The sequence below is a fragment of the Rhinolophus sinicus genome, linkage group LG15 (genome assembly GCF_036562045.2).
Source record: "Rhinolophus sinicus isolate RSC01 linkage group LG15, ASM3656204v1, whole genome shotgun sequence".
Lineage (NCBI taxonomy): Eukaryota > Metazoa > Chordata > Mammalia > Chiroptera > Rhinolophidae > Rhinolophus > Rhinolophus sinicus.
Window position 1 is genome coordinate 49,372,982 of NC_133764.1, and position 16,696 is coordinate 49,389,677.

A 16,696-nucleotide genomic window follows, 5' to 3' on the forward strand; every position below is an offset into this window, starting at 1 on the left:
CTCCTTAGCTCTGAGTATTGGGATATGTTTGACACTGTGCCACAAAAGACACAGAAATTAACAGGATATAGTGCAAATAAAAAAACTGCAATTGTCATCTGTAAGTCTCATTTCAACATTCTGTGCTGGTTAAAGCAGCCTGGACCTTTAAAATAATAGTATCCAGAAATCACATCCATACATTACGCAGTATATACCGTAATACATCCATACACAATGGAAAGCTATGCAACTGTTAAAATGAACAGGATTAGAAGAAACAGTGGGTAAGAGATATTAAGCAAACAAGACAAAGTACAGACTATTTTCCATTTACGGGGAAAAGGCGATCTCTACATACACACGTGTGTATATGCTTACCTATGTATGGGATTTTTCTAGAAGGATATACTTAGTGGCTTCCTCTGAGGAGAGAAATTGAAGGGATTTGGTGTAGGAGATTCACTTTTTGTTACAAGCCTTTTGTATTGAATTTATTACTATGTATATATATATATATACATTATTGCCTTTTTAATTAAAATGTTTTTTACATGATGCTTTAAAAAACTTTTACCAGTTTTATATATTAGTGTTCTGCCTTAAGATTTTGGGTAAAAATATGAAGATTATGTTGCCAAAAGGTCTGACAAACAATGAGCTAGCCTAACTGCCTCATGCTATGGGGAACGGGAGAGTAGAGGGGCTCTTTTTCTGCGCAGGCCGTTTCTGTCTGGGAGAAAAGGCACCAACTCTGAGTTTTTTTATTCAGAGGGGAAAAAAGCAACGCTTAGCCTAGGAGAGAGAATGCGCAATGGTGGAATTTAAGGCATCTGGAGGCAGGGGTATGTTTTGAGACTCCCCATCTGCAGGATCACTCAAATCCTAAAATGCCTCCTAATCATCTTCACATGAGGCCACCTTGAGACTGTCACCCCAGTCCCCTGCTTTCTTAGGAACATAAATCTTAATTCACTCATTTGGAAGGGGCCACTCTACTCAAGAATATTCCAGTCAATTATACCTCAATAAGCTGAATTTTTTTTTAATTCAGTAAATCAAAAAATTAGTCCTAACACAGGAAATTTCTGGTACTTGAGAGATGTTCAACAAATATCTACTTCATAAATATAATCATCGTGCAATCTATAACTATAGCTCAGGAGGGCTAATTTTTAGAAAAAGCAAACATAAAAGCTAAGCACAGGGGGCCGACCCGGTGGCTCAGGCGGTTGGAGGGCGTCCTCTCAACCACAAGGTTGAAGGTTCAACTCCTGCAAGGGATGGTGGGCTGCGCCCCCTGCAACTAGCAACAGCAACTTGACCTGGAGCTGAGCTGTGCCCTCCACAGCTAAGACTGAAAGGACAACAACTTGACTTGGAAAAAAGTCCTGGAAGTACACACTGTTCCCCAATAAAGTCCTGTTCCCCTCCAATAAAATCTTAAAAAAAAAAAAAAGACTAAGCATAAAAGCAATCAACTGTGATAAGGACAAAAAAAGACCATGTATTTGTAATATAAGACATTTATTTAGGTTACAGTATTAGTATTTTAACACGGATTTGTGATATAACAGATGTGTTAAACTTGAACTTTTTTTTTTAAACCAATTTGATACCTTCTCCTTTTCTGTCCAGAAAAATCACACTTTCACAATCAAATGACCCTAAAAGCTGACAGGAGGTAACGTAAGCTTCCAACCAATCTACGCTCTCAACTGGAGATGGTCTCAATTTCCAATCAGGATAAAATCTTAACTTGGAAGGACCCTCATTGTTGGCTCTTCAGTGATTCTTGATACCGGTTTTACGATAGAAAATTTCCTGCGAGAAAAGCTCGTATCTTTATAAGATCAGTGCTTATTTTAATTAAAACGTTAGCATCTTAACATTAACTCGTGACAAAAGGCACCAACATTCCTTTTCCAATTATCCATCATCACGGGGGGAACACAGCACCACCTGCTGGTCACCATATTATTACATGCCCTCTAATTTTCAGGTGGTGGTAAATTCCAAGTGGGGGGATTCTTAGAGAACCCCTAAGTGTCAGAGCCAAAAGTAACCTTAGAGATCTTTCAGATGAATTCCCATAATTGATAGATGGTGATTTCTGCTCTCCAGATAACTTAGAGTGGCAGGGAAACAGACCTGCCTGTGAAAGGTGTACTGCTTTAGAACAGAAAAGAAACGTGTGGTGCTCTAATTGTGCGGTCTGCTAGTCAAAGAAAGGGATCAGGTTAGGGGAGGGGAGAGGGCACCCTGAGTTCGCACTCCTTCACTTCCCAGGGGTAAAAAGCTGTCCAGAAACAGCTTCCACTCACAGCTGGACAGTGTTCACCCTTACACAATAAAATGTTATTTACTCAAAGAACTAGGAGCTAAATCTCATGAAGTAAATATGGGGTTTCTAAGACTAAGGACTATCAAGAAATCCCAAGTTACCGGCATAAAAGTCGTCCCAAAGTAAAGGCAGTAACTCTCCCACTGACCTTTTCTCCCTCATGCCCCCACAAACAGGCCTTCAAGAGCAACTAAGGAGCTGTGGGGTGACCACTGCCTGGGCATGGGAGGGATGCCCCAGCCCCATATCCTGAGCCTCTTCCAGAAATGGAGCAGAAAGGTCTGATTTAGGGATACTACATTTTTCCTAGAAGAAGAGCCACACATTCCAACCCAATCTTTTACTTCCTTTTTCTGGAGGATGGGTTTGTGCCAACTCTTTCCCACCCTCATCCAGAAACGCCCCCCCCCTTGGCACCACAGCTTGAATTGTTGTACTCTGTCCAAAAAAAGCTAACTGGCCTTGTGCACACAGGCTGGGTCAAGGGTATGTGCAGTGCACCTGGACACTCCCAGGGGGCTCATTTCTTGAGAAGGAGTGTAGTACGAGAGGGAATTCAGTTTCAGGGAGCAGCAAACCTGAAATCGTGCCTCAACTCTGCCTGAAGCTGGGCAACCCTGGGGGCCATGCCCTTAATCCCTCTGAACATCAGCTCTTTTTTTCAAAAAAGGTTAACAACACATGAATACGCTCTACCATCTAGGGTTATTGTGAGGATCAAGTTAGATTAAGGGGGAGAGTTATCTGAGAACTGTGAGGTACAGAGTTTAGAGGATGGCCATTTCACGTAGGTGGCTCTACCTGGACAGCCAGTGTCTGAAAAAGAAGACAGATCCTAGTTTGTTCAGGGCTGCTGTGGCCACAGAGAAAAGGGGGTCATTCAAGCTGCCCAGTGCTGCCCCTGCTGAGATAGAGACCATTACCCCTGTGAGTGAGGCCCGAAGGCACCCCTGCTTCTCCTAGTCCTGGCCGAATGCTCCTGGTCAGCGACTCTGAAAAAGGCACATTCCACACCTTGACATGTTAACATTGCCTAAATTTACATTTGAAACTGAATTTTAATTATTCAACAAAAGTCCCTGATACTTCATTTTGGGTAAAACTCCTTTGCAAATTCTTGCAAGTGATCCTACCACAAATTCAGGCTTCTGGGAGCTTGGTACGCCCACCAGAACGATGCCCTAAATATATTTGGTGCTCAAAAAAAAAAGTTTAATTCCACAAACTTCTATCAGACACCAATGTGTGAGGCGCTGGGGCCATGGCTGAGGAACACCTCTCTGCCATTAGGGAACCTGAAGATGGTAACATTGCATCATCTTCCACGATGACAATCGTGCAAAGTTCTAACAAGTCTGTGTTGAAAACAAAATCTTATATTCCGATAAATGTGCACACACGTGTATGAGAGCTAGTGTATCCCATTATCACCCTAAAAATGGTCGTTTCTTTTTGTTGGTTTGTTTGTTTGTTTGCTCTACCACCAGTTAAGGCTCCATTTGGATGCTCCGCCATGTTTCATTTTTACCTGGCTGAGTCATTTTTGCTTTCAAGGGTCCATGATCTTTTCTGGCACCGGAAAGCCATAAGAACTACCTATAAGTGGGCAGGGTGTGAGCCGGGGACCCTTCATCTCCTTGCTTGTCGGTCCTCTGGCTGTGTTTCTGAGACACACACCCCCATGCACACCCACACACACACGCTGTAATTGGCCAACTTCCTCCTTCTGTTCTTGGAATAGCAACCGAGACAAAAAGCAGTTAGCACGAGTGGCTTGGGCTCGCCAACACTATAATTCAAGACAAAACCCTTGTAATTCTCCAAATGGTGGGGTTTTTAAATAGGCTGAACTTGTACACCCTGTTTTCTAAAAAAGAAAAATAAAACCATGACTAAGGCATCGCTCTTCTAACAAACCAAGTGACTAAGAACTGTCCCAGGGGAATATTCCAGTGGCTACGGAACTCAAGACTTTCAAGGGTTCACATTTTAGAAACTATTGATTCAGGAGAGACCACTAGGGGAATTTGTTCACCCACCTGAGGGCTTCTTTGTTAAAGTATCTTTAATCCTATGGAAACAATTAAAACATGGTCTCTTCATGGGAACTTCTGCCCACTAACAACTGATGGCCATCCCACACTGGCTTCAGACCCCACAACACACCTCTGCCAATGTGCAGGGTGTGGGCAACTATGAGACTGGGAAGGCAGACCTGGGGGAGAAGAGGGGCCCGGGTTTGCATAGTTCCTTTACAGGGCTCAAGGTGCTGCAGTCCCCACTCAGGAGAGGACCCCGGGGTGCAGGGCAGGGAAGGTCAGGAAGGGCCCCGTGAGCCTGTCTGGCCTTACACTTCCACAGACCTCCTGCCCTGGGCCACCCAGAAGCATGCATGTCCCAGACTTTCTCCCTCCGCGACCCTACCTCAAGGAGAGGACATAATAAATTGCAGGCACAGGACACACTGGGGAGCAAGAATGTCCTCTTGCAAGCTTTATGTGCTCCCCAGGGGGAAAGTGGCCCAGGGTTGTGTTGGGACAGATTTGTGGGCAAGTGCCTGGTGATACAGGGAGCAGGGTACACTGTGTTTCCTAAACATGGCAGCTTAGAACACCTCAACTAGGGTGTCCCCTGTCCAAACTCTAGAGAAGAGGCAGTGGGGGTGCCCTAGAGTTTCAATTTCCCCTCCTTGACAAGTCTGTCATTGAGCTGGCAGAGTTGGGCCAGGAAACCATCATTGGGGCCGATCTCACGGTTCTGCCTCACAATGCTCAGAGCAGACTTGACATCCATCTTCTGACGCATCATGAGGTATGCAATAACTAGAGTTGGGGAGCGGCTGTAACCTTCGCGGCAGTGGACAAGCACACGGCCTGTAAGAAATGGGACGACACAGTGAGCTGGGACCATCCAATCAGAACCACGACTCTAGTCAACACTCTTCCAGAGAATGTGAATGAAAAGTACAACACAAGGCCATTCTGTACCCACCAGAATGATGGCTAAAATGAAAAGACAGAAAACACAAAGCATCAGTGAGGACATGGAGGAGTTAGGACTTGGCCATGTGGCTGGGGCTGGGGAGGGAGGGTAAGTTTGGCACACCACTTGGGGAAACTGTGGCAACATCTACTCAAGTTCAACACATGCATCCTCTGCAGCCCAGCAATTCCATCCCAGGTCCACGGCCAGCAGGAACGCGCACCCATGTTCACCAAAAGACATGCTCCAGAACGTTCATAGGCAGCACTACCCATAATAGCCCCAGTCTGGAGACTCCCAAAGCCCCTCAACAGCAGAGTGGATAACAAGAATGTACGCTCTACAACTTATCAGAAACAGCATGGATGAAACACACCAACAGGATGTAAATGATTGCACAGAGTAGGAGAGCAGGAAAACTGACCTATGCCATTAGAAGTCTGGATAGTGGTAAAGGAGAGGGGTGGGAGGATTTGAGAGGGAACATGTGGTGGGCTTTCTGGGATGCTGGTCATGTTTTGTTTCTTGATCTGGGGGTTGGTCCATGGTTGTGTTCAGTACACTGATCTACACACTTGTAATATGGCCACCTCTCTATATGAATTTGTATTTCACAATCCAAAGCAAAACATGGAAACATCCCAAATATCCATCAACAGGTAAATGGATAAACAGACTGTGGTACATCCATATGACGGAATACTATTCAGCGTTAAAAAGGAATGAACTACTGACACATGCAACAACATGGATGAAACGCAAAGAAATTATACTGAGTGAAGGAGGCCAGACCAAAAAGGCATGCATACTGTGTAATTCCACTGATATAAAACTCTGCAAAACATAACTAGTATCGAGTGATAGAAAGCAGATTAGTGGTTGCTTAGGAAAGCAGAGGAGAGAGGGCGGAAGGGAGAGGTCACAAAGGGACAGAAGAAAATTTGGGGGGTGATGGATATGCTCACTGTCTTGGTTGTGGTGATGGTTTCAGAAGTGTATACATATGTCAAAACTTATCAAATTGTACTATGTGTAGTTTATTGAATGTCAGTTATACCTCAACAAAGCAGTTTAAAAAATAAAAGGAACATAAATGTCAAGTACAAACGTGAACCAAGACAAAAACATCAAAACAAAAACACCATCTCAAGGCTCCCCAAATAGCCCACGAGGCCCTGCCCTTAGGCTAGTGCCTGGCACATGCGAGCCTTCAATAAATAAATATTAGCCAACACTAGGAGTCCTCTGGTGGCACCTAGTACATCGTCTCCTACAGCAGCCCTGTCCTGTGTTACTATTGGTCAAGCACAGACCTATCCTCCTCTGCCGAATGCGAGTTCCTTAAAGGCAAGGAGTGTGGGGGACTGATTTTGGATTCCCTATGATCGCCAGCATACTCTTGATGCTCAATAATATTTGCTGAGTAGCCAAGAGAATGAGTGAATGATCACCCACCAACACCTCTACATAGGCATTATTTTGAAGGAAATCTGCTGGCTCAGAGTCTGTTAAACAGTCTAATGTTCCCAACACACGACTCTATCTTCCCAATGCCTCCCAAAGCAGGAAGGGGGAGTCCTCCACTTCTCTACCCATTCACACTCTGGCCCAATGGACCCAAAGTATTCAGTGTGAGGATTTCCCTGCCCCCATGGCCCTCTGCAGAGCAGCTGCTGCACCACCCAAACATGCTCAGCATGCCCAGGGCTCACAGAGCCAATGTGGAAGGGGAGGGTTCAAAGCCCATTCTTCCAGGCCCTGCCCAGACACCACCTCCTCCATGAAGCCTCCCTTGATCTCCGAGGCTGGAAGTGACAGCTCCCTCCTCTGAGCACCCTGGACATCCTCCTCAGCTCTCCAAAGTGATGGGTCCTTGGCTCTCCTGAGCCCTGCACACTGTGAGAGGCCAGTGGGTTTCTATTGACTCACTTAGCAAATCAATTTTAGAACATTTACACGTGGCATTAGAACCCACAGAATTTATTTTGTCACTCATTTAGTAATTATTTGCTATGTGCTCGATGCTACATCAGGTGCTGGGGACACAGACAAGGGGGCAGGCTTCATGGAAGAAAGGACACTAGGCCCAGTGCTAAAGCACGCGGTAGGGTTTGCCAGAGAACAGGGTAGGGAGAGGCAGAAAGAGCTTTCCAGACTGATGACCCAGGCAACATGAGCTCAGGCAGGAGATCACAAAAAGTCAGGCTATGTTCCTACTTGTATGGAAAGAAGAAACAAAGTCAGAGAGCTCTAAGTTCTCTGAATGCATGACCAAACGATATATGAGAACAACAACATACATCCCCTTAACTTGGCCCCTCATCCTCATCTATACAGGAGTAGAGGGTGGGATGACACGTATGTGCAGGAGACCGTGAAGAACCATGAAGGGCCTGACAGTAAAGTCTGCAGATTCCCCGGGCGATAAAACTTCCCTCCTGGGCCCCAAACATGAGATAACCAGTGTCTAATAAACTCTGTTCACTGGAAATCATTTCAGTGGGGAGGCTGCTGGCACAAGAAGCATTGGTGTAGCAGAGACAGGCTAGAAACAGGAGGACAGGGCCCATCACACGTCAAAGGAGGTCACTTCCCCTGGGAAGGTTTGGGGTGGGGAGGAAGGAAGAGGCTGGCGGCAGCACAAAGGTAAAGGCAGCTGCTGAGAGACCCAAGCCAAGCAGAAAGGGCAAGTCGCCCAGCCTGCGCAGCGGATGCATGCCCTCTGGCCTTCTAGGATTTCTCTCTGGAACACCTTGCCTGGCTATCAGTGCCTCAGCAGTTCTGCTTCAGTCTTATGTTTGGGAGCTGCAAGAAACATTTAAAATATGGCTGGAAGATGTGGCCTGTGGGCTGTAGTATGCTGACCCTCAGCCTAAGCCAATCAGGGCTGCCCCCTTCCCCTTGCCAGGTATACATGTCGCTCAACTCTAGCCAGTGAGATGTGAGGGGCATTCTACTGGGGGATTTCTGAGGAATGTTTTACTTACTCTCAGAAAAATGAGAGAAACATGAGGAAGGGATAGATGGCTACCTCATATTTTGCTGCAGTTTGTCCTATTAGGAGGTGGGAACCAGATCTGCTGCAGCCATCTTGGGCCCCTTAGGGGAGTGCCTCACAATGAGGGTGGCAGAAGAGAGAGAGGGAAAGAAAGCACCTAGTACTGATGCTACCACTGAGCTGCTAAATCAACCAGCCCAGAGCTCCTTCGCCTCAGAACTTCTTATCATGGAAAATAAATCTTCATTACTGAAGCTATTTGAATCGGAGGGAGGGGTGGCTGGAAATTAACCCTCAGTCAAAGTCGAATCAAACACGAGGGCCCGGGAGCTGCCACTGTGTGCAAGGTTTGTACATCTTATGCAATATGGGGCCACTTGACAGGCAGCCCAGAGAGAGACTTAAAGCTCTCAATTGTTCACCACAGGAGACAGGAAATCAGAGGTTATCCAAGAGAAAGCCTGTTGTGGGCCTGTTTTCTAGAAAGTGTCCAGTCAAAGCTGCCTCCCACTGTCTCCTGGGTGGTAGGACCCTTACCGTTCTTTTGAGCCAAAGCCTGGTCAATGAAGTCTGCAGCCCTTTCAAAGTAGGCGCTAAGGTTGAACTCCTGCGTGTCGTTGGCCTTGACACCCAGGTAGGTGATGCCGGAGTCCTTGTAGAAGTTGGCACTGGTGTTTACGTGCATGAAGGACCTGCCCTCAGCAGCGTTCAGGACGTGGGTGATGCCCAGTTTCTGCAACTTGGGGATGTCTTGAGCCACAGACCTGGACAGGAGACATCAGCAAGGGATGTTTATCTGACCAACTGGCGGCCCCAGGGGAGGACGATGGAAAAGCTTCTAAGCCTCTTGGCAACGTGAGGAACTCTGCATGCTCTGGCCACTGCTGGTTTCTCCCCATCTCAGGACCCTCATGCCTCACCCCAGCCATATCTAATTACCAGCAGCCACCCCAGATAGACTGGGTGGTTTCATGCCCGCGCTGTTTCCTCTACCTGGAATGCCCTTCTCCATGGACACGGACCCTCTCATTTTTCACCACCCTCTGCAGTATTTCCTGATCTCCCCTCCAATCCATTTGGCATCATTCTCCCTGTACTGTGGTGCTGGTATAGCCAAGTGGCTAAGAATGGCTCTGGAGCTGGACTGCCTGCGTCTGAATTCAGCCCTGCACTTAGCGGCCAGGTAACCTTGAGTAAGTCACTTAACCTTTCTGTGACTCAGTTTCCCTGTCTATAAAATGAAGACAATAACAGTACCTAGCCCCTGGGGTTTGAGTGTTAAGCAAGCTATTCTATAGACAGAGCCTGACACTGAGTCAGTGCTACTATTCTAAGGCTTGATTATGCTTATTTGTTTTACGAATATGTGGTGAGTCAATGAAGAAGAATGAAATCAGCATATGCCAGGCTGCTTCCTTCCTTGGACTATAAAGTTCAGCAGCCCCCTCCCGTCCCCCAGAGGGGTCCCTCCTGCCACAGTCCACTAGCCATGCCCTGATGTTCTCTTGAGTGAGTAAGCACATGGGGAGCAGTGGCCCCAACAGAACTATGGGGTTTATAAAACATTTGACCTGAATAGTCAAAGGGCTCCTTTATTTCATCTCACAACAACATCCCAGTTCAAACAGCTGTTTATATGTTACCAAATGCTTTCTCCTACATGATCTCGTTTGCCTGTCACAGCGGCAGCCCTGTGAGGAAGGAAGGACTGAGCTTAAATTCTGGCCTGATGGGACAGCGGAAGGATGTGTAGGTATGTGCTCACACATGAGGGCAGAGCTGGGAGGAGACCTCCTTTCTACCGAAAACAGCCACACTGCTCTGCCTTCCTCCTCACTCTGCCTCTCATGCCCACATCAATTGCAAATTCACCAGAAAACGTGGCACATCCAGGCGCCTCTCTGCCCTGTGATCCGTGATCAGGAGCCCCGGTTTTGTTTCCCCCGATAGGTGGGGGAACACTAAGTGCTCAGTCAATCCTCCTTGCTGGGTGCCCCACACATCTCTGGCTAAGTCAAGGTCATATTTGCTTAGAGGGCAAGGAATGTGTTTTTCGCAGTTGCTGTCAGCCCTTGCCACTCTGGCTACCACCAGACGTTCACAACCTTACTTACCACTTGGGAAGTGGCAACAGCTAAATGTGCCAAACTGCCCAAGAGAGGACGGTTTCTGTGAGTGCCAAGGCCACTTGCTGCCTGGGTGGCTGGAGAGGGGGTCATCCTCAAAACTTTGCAATTACTGAGGTCTTTGGCTGGGACTCTAGGACTCTGCTTTAGCTATCTCTGCTCCCGACGCTGCATGCAATGGTAAAGCAGTGGCTCATTAAAAATAAAATAACTAACTTTGAAGAGTCACTACCCTTTATCTCCCTTCTCTAATACTAATTCAACATTCAACAAATTTACCGTCATCATCACTATCACTACAATGAATGAACAATGTACACTGCCTCACACATAGTAGGTGCTTACTATGGTGAATGAATGACAGAATGGATGATATGGTCCCCCATGAGGCTGGGACCTGCCTTATGGACCCCTTCTAGCTCCAAGATGACCCCAATTTCTGTGGCAGTCCTTGGCAGAGTAAGCATCCAGTCCTAGTCCAGGATAGTGATACAGACATGAGCAAGATACTGACCCTAACCTCACAATCCCTCAGCCGCTCGCTTGGGGACCACAACCTCTTTCTGTGTAAAACAACATAAGGGGGTAGTTCTGAGTTTCTAAAATGCTGTCCCTGGGCCCAGGGAGCTTACAGCATTGGTAACTGGGTCCTCGGGGGTCTCATGACAGTCCAACCTGAGCCCTCCCAAGGCTGTACAGGCCTGGTAATCTATTCTTTGCTTTTGGCTGGTATTTCAGCACCTCTCGGAATGGTTAACACTGGTTGTCTCCTGCTGCTGAGAATTTCTTACTAGTAGTTTGACTAACAAAAAATGGAATATAAATTTGGTACGACCCCCTTGCGGGGGCCAAAAAAGAAAATATTTGGTACGAACTCGTAAGTGATAAATAATGCATTTCCTAGTGGTGAGAAAGTGAGAATCTTTTCTAAGTGATGGCTCAGGTCCTTAGGGGGTCTAGAATTCCACATAAATCAAACCCCATCCGGAAGGCAGGAGAAGCGAGCAAACCCCCCGCCCAGCTCTCTGGACCCCTGGCTCTTTTGGAGTATTTCGATTCCCTGATCTGGGTCTGCCAAGCAGGGGAAAGTTCCACGCCCAAATTGTAACGTCAGCTCGTTGCCATGGCAGCGAAGGCAGACATTCCGCGGTGACCTCACTGCAGAACCAGGCAGCTGTCACGTGACATGCAGGCCGTTGACCCGCCAGGCGACAGAGGGACACCTGTTAAGTGAACATGGTAGCCCCAACCTCGCCCCAGGCCGAGCCCCTCGCGGGCGGTGGCTTTGGGCCGGACGAGGGGCTAGCCGAACTGACCCCCGGGGCTCTGTGCCTTCCCGGAAGGGAAAGACTGCGCCGGGCGGAGGCGGGGACCAGCCCTCCGCCCCCAACGCGGGGGTGGGCGGTGACTCCAGCCCCCACGCAGCCCCCGCCCAGTCCCTGCCGGAGTTCCAGAGGGTCGACCATGCCCCGGCTCCCCACACCTGCACCTGCCGACGCCCCCTCCTCAGATCCCGGGTGGGCGGGGCGTCCTGGGGCTGGAGCTGGGAGAGGAGACTCACGCGTTGCCCACGTAGATCCTTGGGGTGACCTCGTTGCAGGGCTGGCTGGGGAGGCTGTAGCAGCCGCTGCCGTCCGAGAGCAGGTCGTTGAGATCCTGCACCGAGAGCTCGAACGGGCCGGACATGGCGGCGGCCGGGCCCTGCACGCCGGGGCAGCAGCCAGCGAGGGGAGAGCGGCCGGGTCAGCTGGGCGGGGGCTCCCGAGCCGGGACCCGCCCCGCCCCGCCCCGGAGGCGGGTTCGCCTGGCGTTAGAAGCAGCGGAACGTGGGCGGCCACGCGCGCTCCATTCCCGGGAAGTACGCGCTCAGCTCCGCGCGGAGCTAACGGTCGGAAGATTCCTGGGCCCAGCCCCGGGGGCGGAAATGCCGCCACTGTTGAGTTTCGGGAAGGGGGTCCTCTCTCACCCCCAGCTAAGGCATTTCCTGTAACATTATAAACTGGGAAATGCAGTCACTTCATCGGACCAAATGCAGGGCGCAATAAATGTTCCTATAGACCCGAATACACCCAAGTGTCGCGTATTTTTTTCAGATGACGGGCACCCGGGTTCCGCTTGTGAGCGCTGACGCCTTGCTGCTGCCAGCACCATTGGCATCACGCGGGAGCGTGTCAGAAAGGCAGAATCTCCGTCCCAGCCCAGACCCGCTGAATGACAACGTGCATTTACAATCCCACCCCCACCCCCACCCCGGGGATTCCTAGAAAAGTTAAAGTTTGAGAAGCTCAATTTTGGGGCACGATTCTTTCAACGTTCATTGAGAGACCGCCTGGTTCTTAAAGGCTTGGGCTCTGCGCAGCCAGGCCTGGCATTCTTACCCTGGGGAATTACTTAACCTCTCTGAGCCTGTTTGCTGGGGGGGGGAGCGGGGGGGGGGGGATAATAATAGTAGCTCCTAACTCCTAGAGCTGTTTGCAAGATTAAATGTGACACTTAAGGACAGCGCCCAGCACTAATAGCACTGAATGGGAGTTTGTTCTCTCCCTCTCTCTCTCTCTCTCTCTCTCTCTCTCTCTCTCTCTCTCTCTCTCAGCAAACGTGTGGAGCACCCCTAGGTGCCACCCCCTGTGCTAGTATGGAGATGAATGGGGCTCCTCTGCAGCCCTTCCTGGAGCTGCTGCCAGCCTGCTATGAGCCACAGTGTGCCCGCAACTCACTGCTTACTGAGATCCCACTAGGAGCAAAAGGCAGTCTCTGTCCTCTCCCACTGCCTTGAAAATGGCAGATTCACACACCTCCCCCTCCAAAAAGCCAATGTGGTCGTGGGAATTCAGGAAACCCACATTCTGAGCCCAGCTCTGCCACTAACTTGGTTCTTGAGCCAAGCTTGCTGCTCTGGGCTTCAGTTTCCTCACCTGCAAATGAAGAAATTGGATCAGATTATCGTCCAGGTCATCGTTCACCTCCCCCAAAAAGCTTGTGGTCTCACTCTTTAGGGGAACCATTGCAGTGGAGACTATTAAACTTATAGCCCAAGGCTGGTTACATCCTTTCTCCCTCAATCCCCACCCCTCCCAGCACTCCACACCTTTTCTGGCTGGTGCTGGTCGCATCTGCACTCAAAGCACGTGAGAAAGCTTCCAAATCCCTTACCCCTCATCTTGACTTGGGTCTATGTTAGCTTTCAAAAGAGAAGCCCAGGGACAGCCAGGCGTGCTCTGCTGTGGCTCCTCCTTCCCTGAGACCTGTCCCTGATGTCATAACTGGGTAGTCACTATGACAGCCCGTCATGGGAACAGCTAAGTACCTCACAGGGGAGTCTAGGTCCCTCATTTCTGAAGTAAGACTAGGAAGAGAAGATGAACAATTCCCTGGATTACCTAGCCTACCCTGTAATCGTCTCTAATCACAGGCAGAGCACAACCTTCAGGAAGACACTGGACTTTGGCCATTACCTATCTCACAAGAATAGAGTACAAATCGGTATGTGGGTAGTTTGGGCTGGACACTGCGATTAGGGGTTCTGGAAGGGTCCACCTTAGAGAGATTGACAGTGAACCAGACCAGTTCATAACTATGCAATGATGTGGCCTTATCCACTGAGTTGGGTCAAGAGGACATTAGCATCAGTGGCAAAAATTATCTTCTACCAGGGATTTCCTTTGATAGAAATGTTCATTTAAACTCTAAAGCCAAAGTAAGTTAGAAAGAGGACAGTACTGGAGCACGCAACAGACAAGGTGGTCATACTAGGAGAGGGTGGGAGACAGGCTCTTTCATGGGATTCAGAGGACATTTATCCCTGTAAATTTTACTTTTTCTAGCCTACACCCTTCTTTCCTTTCTGCTTACAACTCTTCGAAAATGTCAGTTAGGAGAATTAAACTAAACTAAAATTCCTGAGCTGGATTAAGATCAGAATTCAAAATCATACTGTTTATTATCGGGGCCGTTGTCTAGAACGCGAGTAGATTTTCTGAGGCTGTTAAGCGGACACCTGTGGCGTAACATTGCTCATTTTTATCCTTCTCTAGTGAAGCCTGCTGTTGATACCAAACCTCCAGTGGCGCACACACACCACATTTTAAAACTGAGCAAACTACAGGTATTTAATTGTGCATGCCATCTGCTGATGTACCTTACTGATGATTTTTAACTGTGTCCTAAAGAGGTCCAGTTTCCCAGCACCTTCTAAATACTTACCTAACCCAAAGATTTGTTAATTCTCCTCCCTATACACATCACCCCATGTCCTCAGCTCTGCTCCCAGTCTTCACTGTAGCCCTCAATTTGCCTCTTTCCCACAATCCCAGTGGAGGGTGATGCTAAACCATTGTGTTGGAGCACAATGTAGCGATGATGTCACCATGGAGGGGTTTCTCACCAGGGTGAACAAAGGAAAATCGACAAAATCGAATATGAAAACAAGCAACTGTGTCAGAAAATCGCCAATGCCCATCGCAGCCCTGCCACGGTAGATTGCTGGAATGAATATTTTTCCAAGAGGTAGTGTTTTTTTCTCTTCATTTCATTTTTGGAAAGTCAAAAATGACTTTCCCTTCGTTAAGTTTTAGTGGAAAGTTCTCCTGAGTGGGGGGAGTATTTACAGGAGTATCATCTCGAGGAATAACCAAAGAGACCATGTCAAGGAGAATGAAAACTACTGAAAACAGGGACCTTCCCTAGTGTTGAACAGCTAACTTTTATTTCATTTAAGAGACTTTTTGGAGTCTTATTCAGAGTTTGTCACAAGAAAGCACTGCAGAGGAGCATTTGAGATCTTGCTCTCTGGCATATGTCATCAGTTTGGCTCAAAAAAACTCTTACAAAAATTCAAAAGAAAAGAAAGCACTGCATACTTTTGTGAAGTGGTGGCCATAGCTGGGACTATGACACAGCACTCTTAAGATTCGGTTCTATAACTATTTCCTGAGCAACTACTATGTGCTCAGCACAGGCAATAGAGATGAAATGAGATATACATTTCCTAACCTCAACAGCTCAGGTTCTGGTAGGGGAAACATTTATGTAAATAATAATGCAGTGGGGTCGGGGCTACAGAAGAAATGTATATAAGGGAAAGAATTTGGTGGCTGTGTGTGTGTGTGGTAGGGAGTGTCAAGATGACTTTCCTGCATTCTTGTATATCTGAAACGGAGTTAAAGCTGAGGCAAGTGAGGTGAAACAAACCTTGTCACCAGCCATTTGAGATTTATCCATGGGCAAGACCTTCCCTCATCGTAGAAATCAGACATTCTCAATTCTCATTTCGCGTAATTCCTGAGGAGCTTTTACAAAATGCTACTGCCAAGCTGCACCCCAGACCAATCAAGTAGAACCTTCTAGACAGTGGGGCTGGAAACCACTGCTGTAAACCTGCCAGTGCTAAGTACATTTCCCAGAGTAGTGTGGTTCAGCAGGTGTGTGGGGCTTCAGCTCAGCGGTACTTGCTCCCTGCACTTAGGCAGCCTGGATTTATGACATCACGACTTCATTGCCCCTACTCCCATCCAAGAGAATTTTATTCACCCATCTTGGGATTTTTGTGTTTTTTCAGCTTAAACAGAGAAACAAGGAACCGGGAGCTAGTGAGAATCACCGTGGAAAACCAGGGCATTCTGAAGAGGCTTGGTGATCGCAAACCCTACTATGACCGCAGGTCATCGGAGATGGACTGGCAGGCACGTGGGGGACTCTGGGATATTCCCATGTACAGAGTTCGTCTGTACTCAGAATAGGGTCAGTCTCAGGAGAGTGAGATCATGAGAAATGCACTAATCAGTTAAAGAAAAACCACCCAGAACAAACCATCCACGAGCTAAGGACATCTCCTTGGTAGCAAAGCCATTATGTATCAGTTTCAGAAAAATACCTGGTAGCATCTTCCTCCATCCCTAATTCATTAAGAAAGGCTGAATGTACAAGCACAGAGGATGAAGGGTACACGATCCAGTATGTGGTTAATTTGACCCTTTAAGAAGAAAAAAAAGCCATCTGCACTGTTTTTAAAACCTCCTCTCCCTGGCTTTAACCTGTCTTTTCTAAACCGTCCTTAGAATTTAGAACTTTCACACCAGCACCCTCGCTTTGACATAAATCTTTCTGATTTTTTTTCCTTCAAGAATTCAAGACGCTACATCAGAAATACAACAAAATATCTTCTCTCCCAAGATGAATAGGTATGTCTTACCCCAGTTGCTCTTTACTGTAAGACAGTGATCACAATTGATACCAAAGCCCCAAGAACTGTATAGATGGAGAGCAAGG

General features: G+C 47.8%; 2 protein-coding genes across 2 annotated transcripts; one reads left to right on the forward strand and one right to left on the reverse strand.

The window, feature by feature from the left end:
• Nucleotides 1–1,487: 1,487 nt before the first annotated feature.
• On the reverse strand, nucleotides 1,488–12,531 carry DUSP3 (dual specificity phosphatase 3). The gene is made up of 3 exons (XM_019752248.2): nucleotides 11,991–12,531; nucleotides 8,841–9,067; nucleotides 1,488–5,196 (listed from the first exon to the last, which is right to left on the reverse strand). Exons 1-3 carry the CDS (start codon nucleotides 12,113–12,115, stop codon nucleotides 4,991–4,993), a joined length of 558 nt encoding a protein of 185 aa, XP_019607807.1. The 5' UTR covers nucleotides 12,116–12,531; the 3' UTR covers nucleotides 1,488–4,990.
• Nucleotides 12,532–13,423: 892 nt separating this feature from the next.
• Nucleotides 13,424–16,608, forward strand: CFAP97D1 (CFAP97 domain containing 1). Its single transcript, XM_019752249.2, has 5 exons — nucleotides 13,424–13,912; nucleotides 14,464–14,534; nucleotides 14,817–14,935; nucleotides 15,987–16,110; nucleotides 16,552–16,608. Exons 1-5 carry the CDS (start codon nucleotides 13,789–13,791, stop codon nucleotides 16,606–16,608), a joined length of 495 nt encoding a protein of 164 aa, XP_019607808.1. The 5' UTR covers nucleotides 13,424–13,788.
• Nucleotides 16,609–16,696: the final 88 nt, after the last annotated feature.

Coding starts and splice junctions, on each gene's coding strand:
- DUSP3 (XM_019752248.2), bottom strand. CDS start 12,115: ATGTCCGGCCCGTTCGAGCTCTCGGTGCAGGATCTCAACGACCTGCTC. Junction 9,068..11,990: donor AGGATCTACGTGGGCAACGC/GTGAGTCTCCTC, acceptor TCTCCTGTCCAG/GTCTGTGGCTCAAGACATCC. Junction 5,197..8,840: donor GGCTTTGGCTCAAAAGAACG/GTAAGGGTCCTA, acceptor CATTTCTTACAG/GCCGTGTGCTTGTCCACTGC.
- CFAP97D1 (XM_019752249.2), top strand. CDS start 13,789: ATGAACAATTCCCTGGATTACCTAGCCTACCCTGTAATCGTCTCTAAT. Junction 14,535..14,816: donor TAAAACTGAGCAAACTACAG/GTATTTAATTGT, acceptor GTTTCTCACCAG/GGTGAACAAAGGAAAATCGA. Junction 16,111..16,551: donor CATCGGAGATGGACTGGCAG/GCACGTGGGGGA, acceptor TTTTCCTTCAAG/AATTCAAGACGCTACATCAG.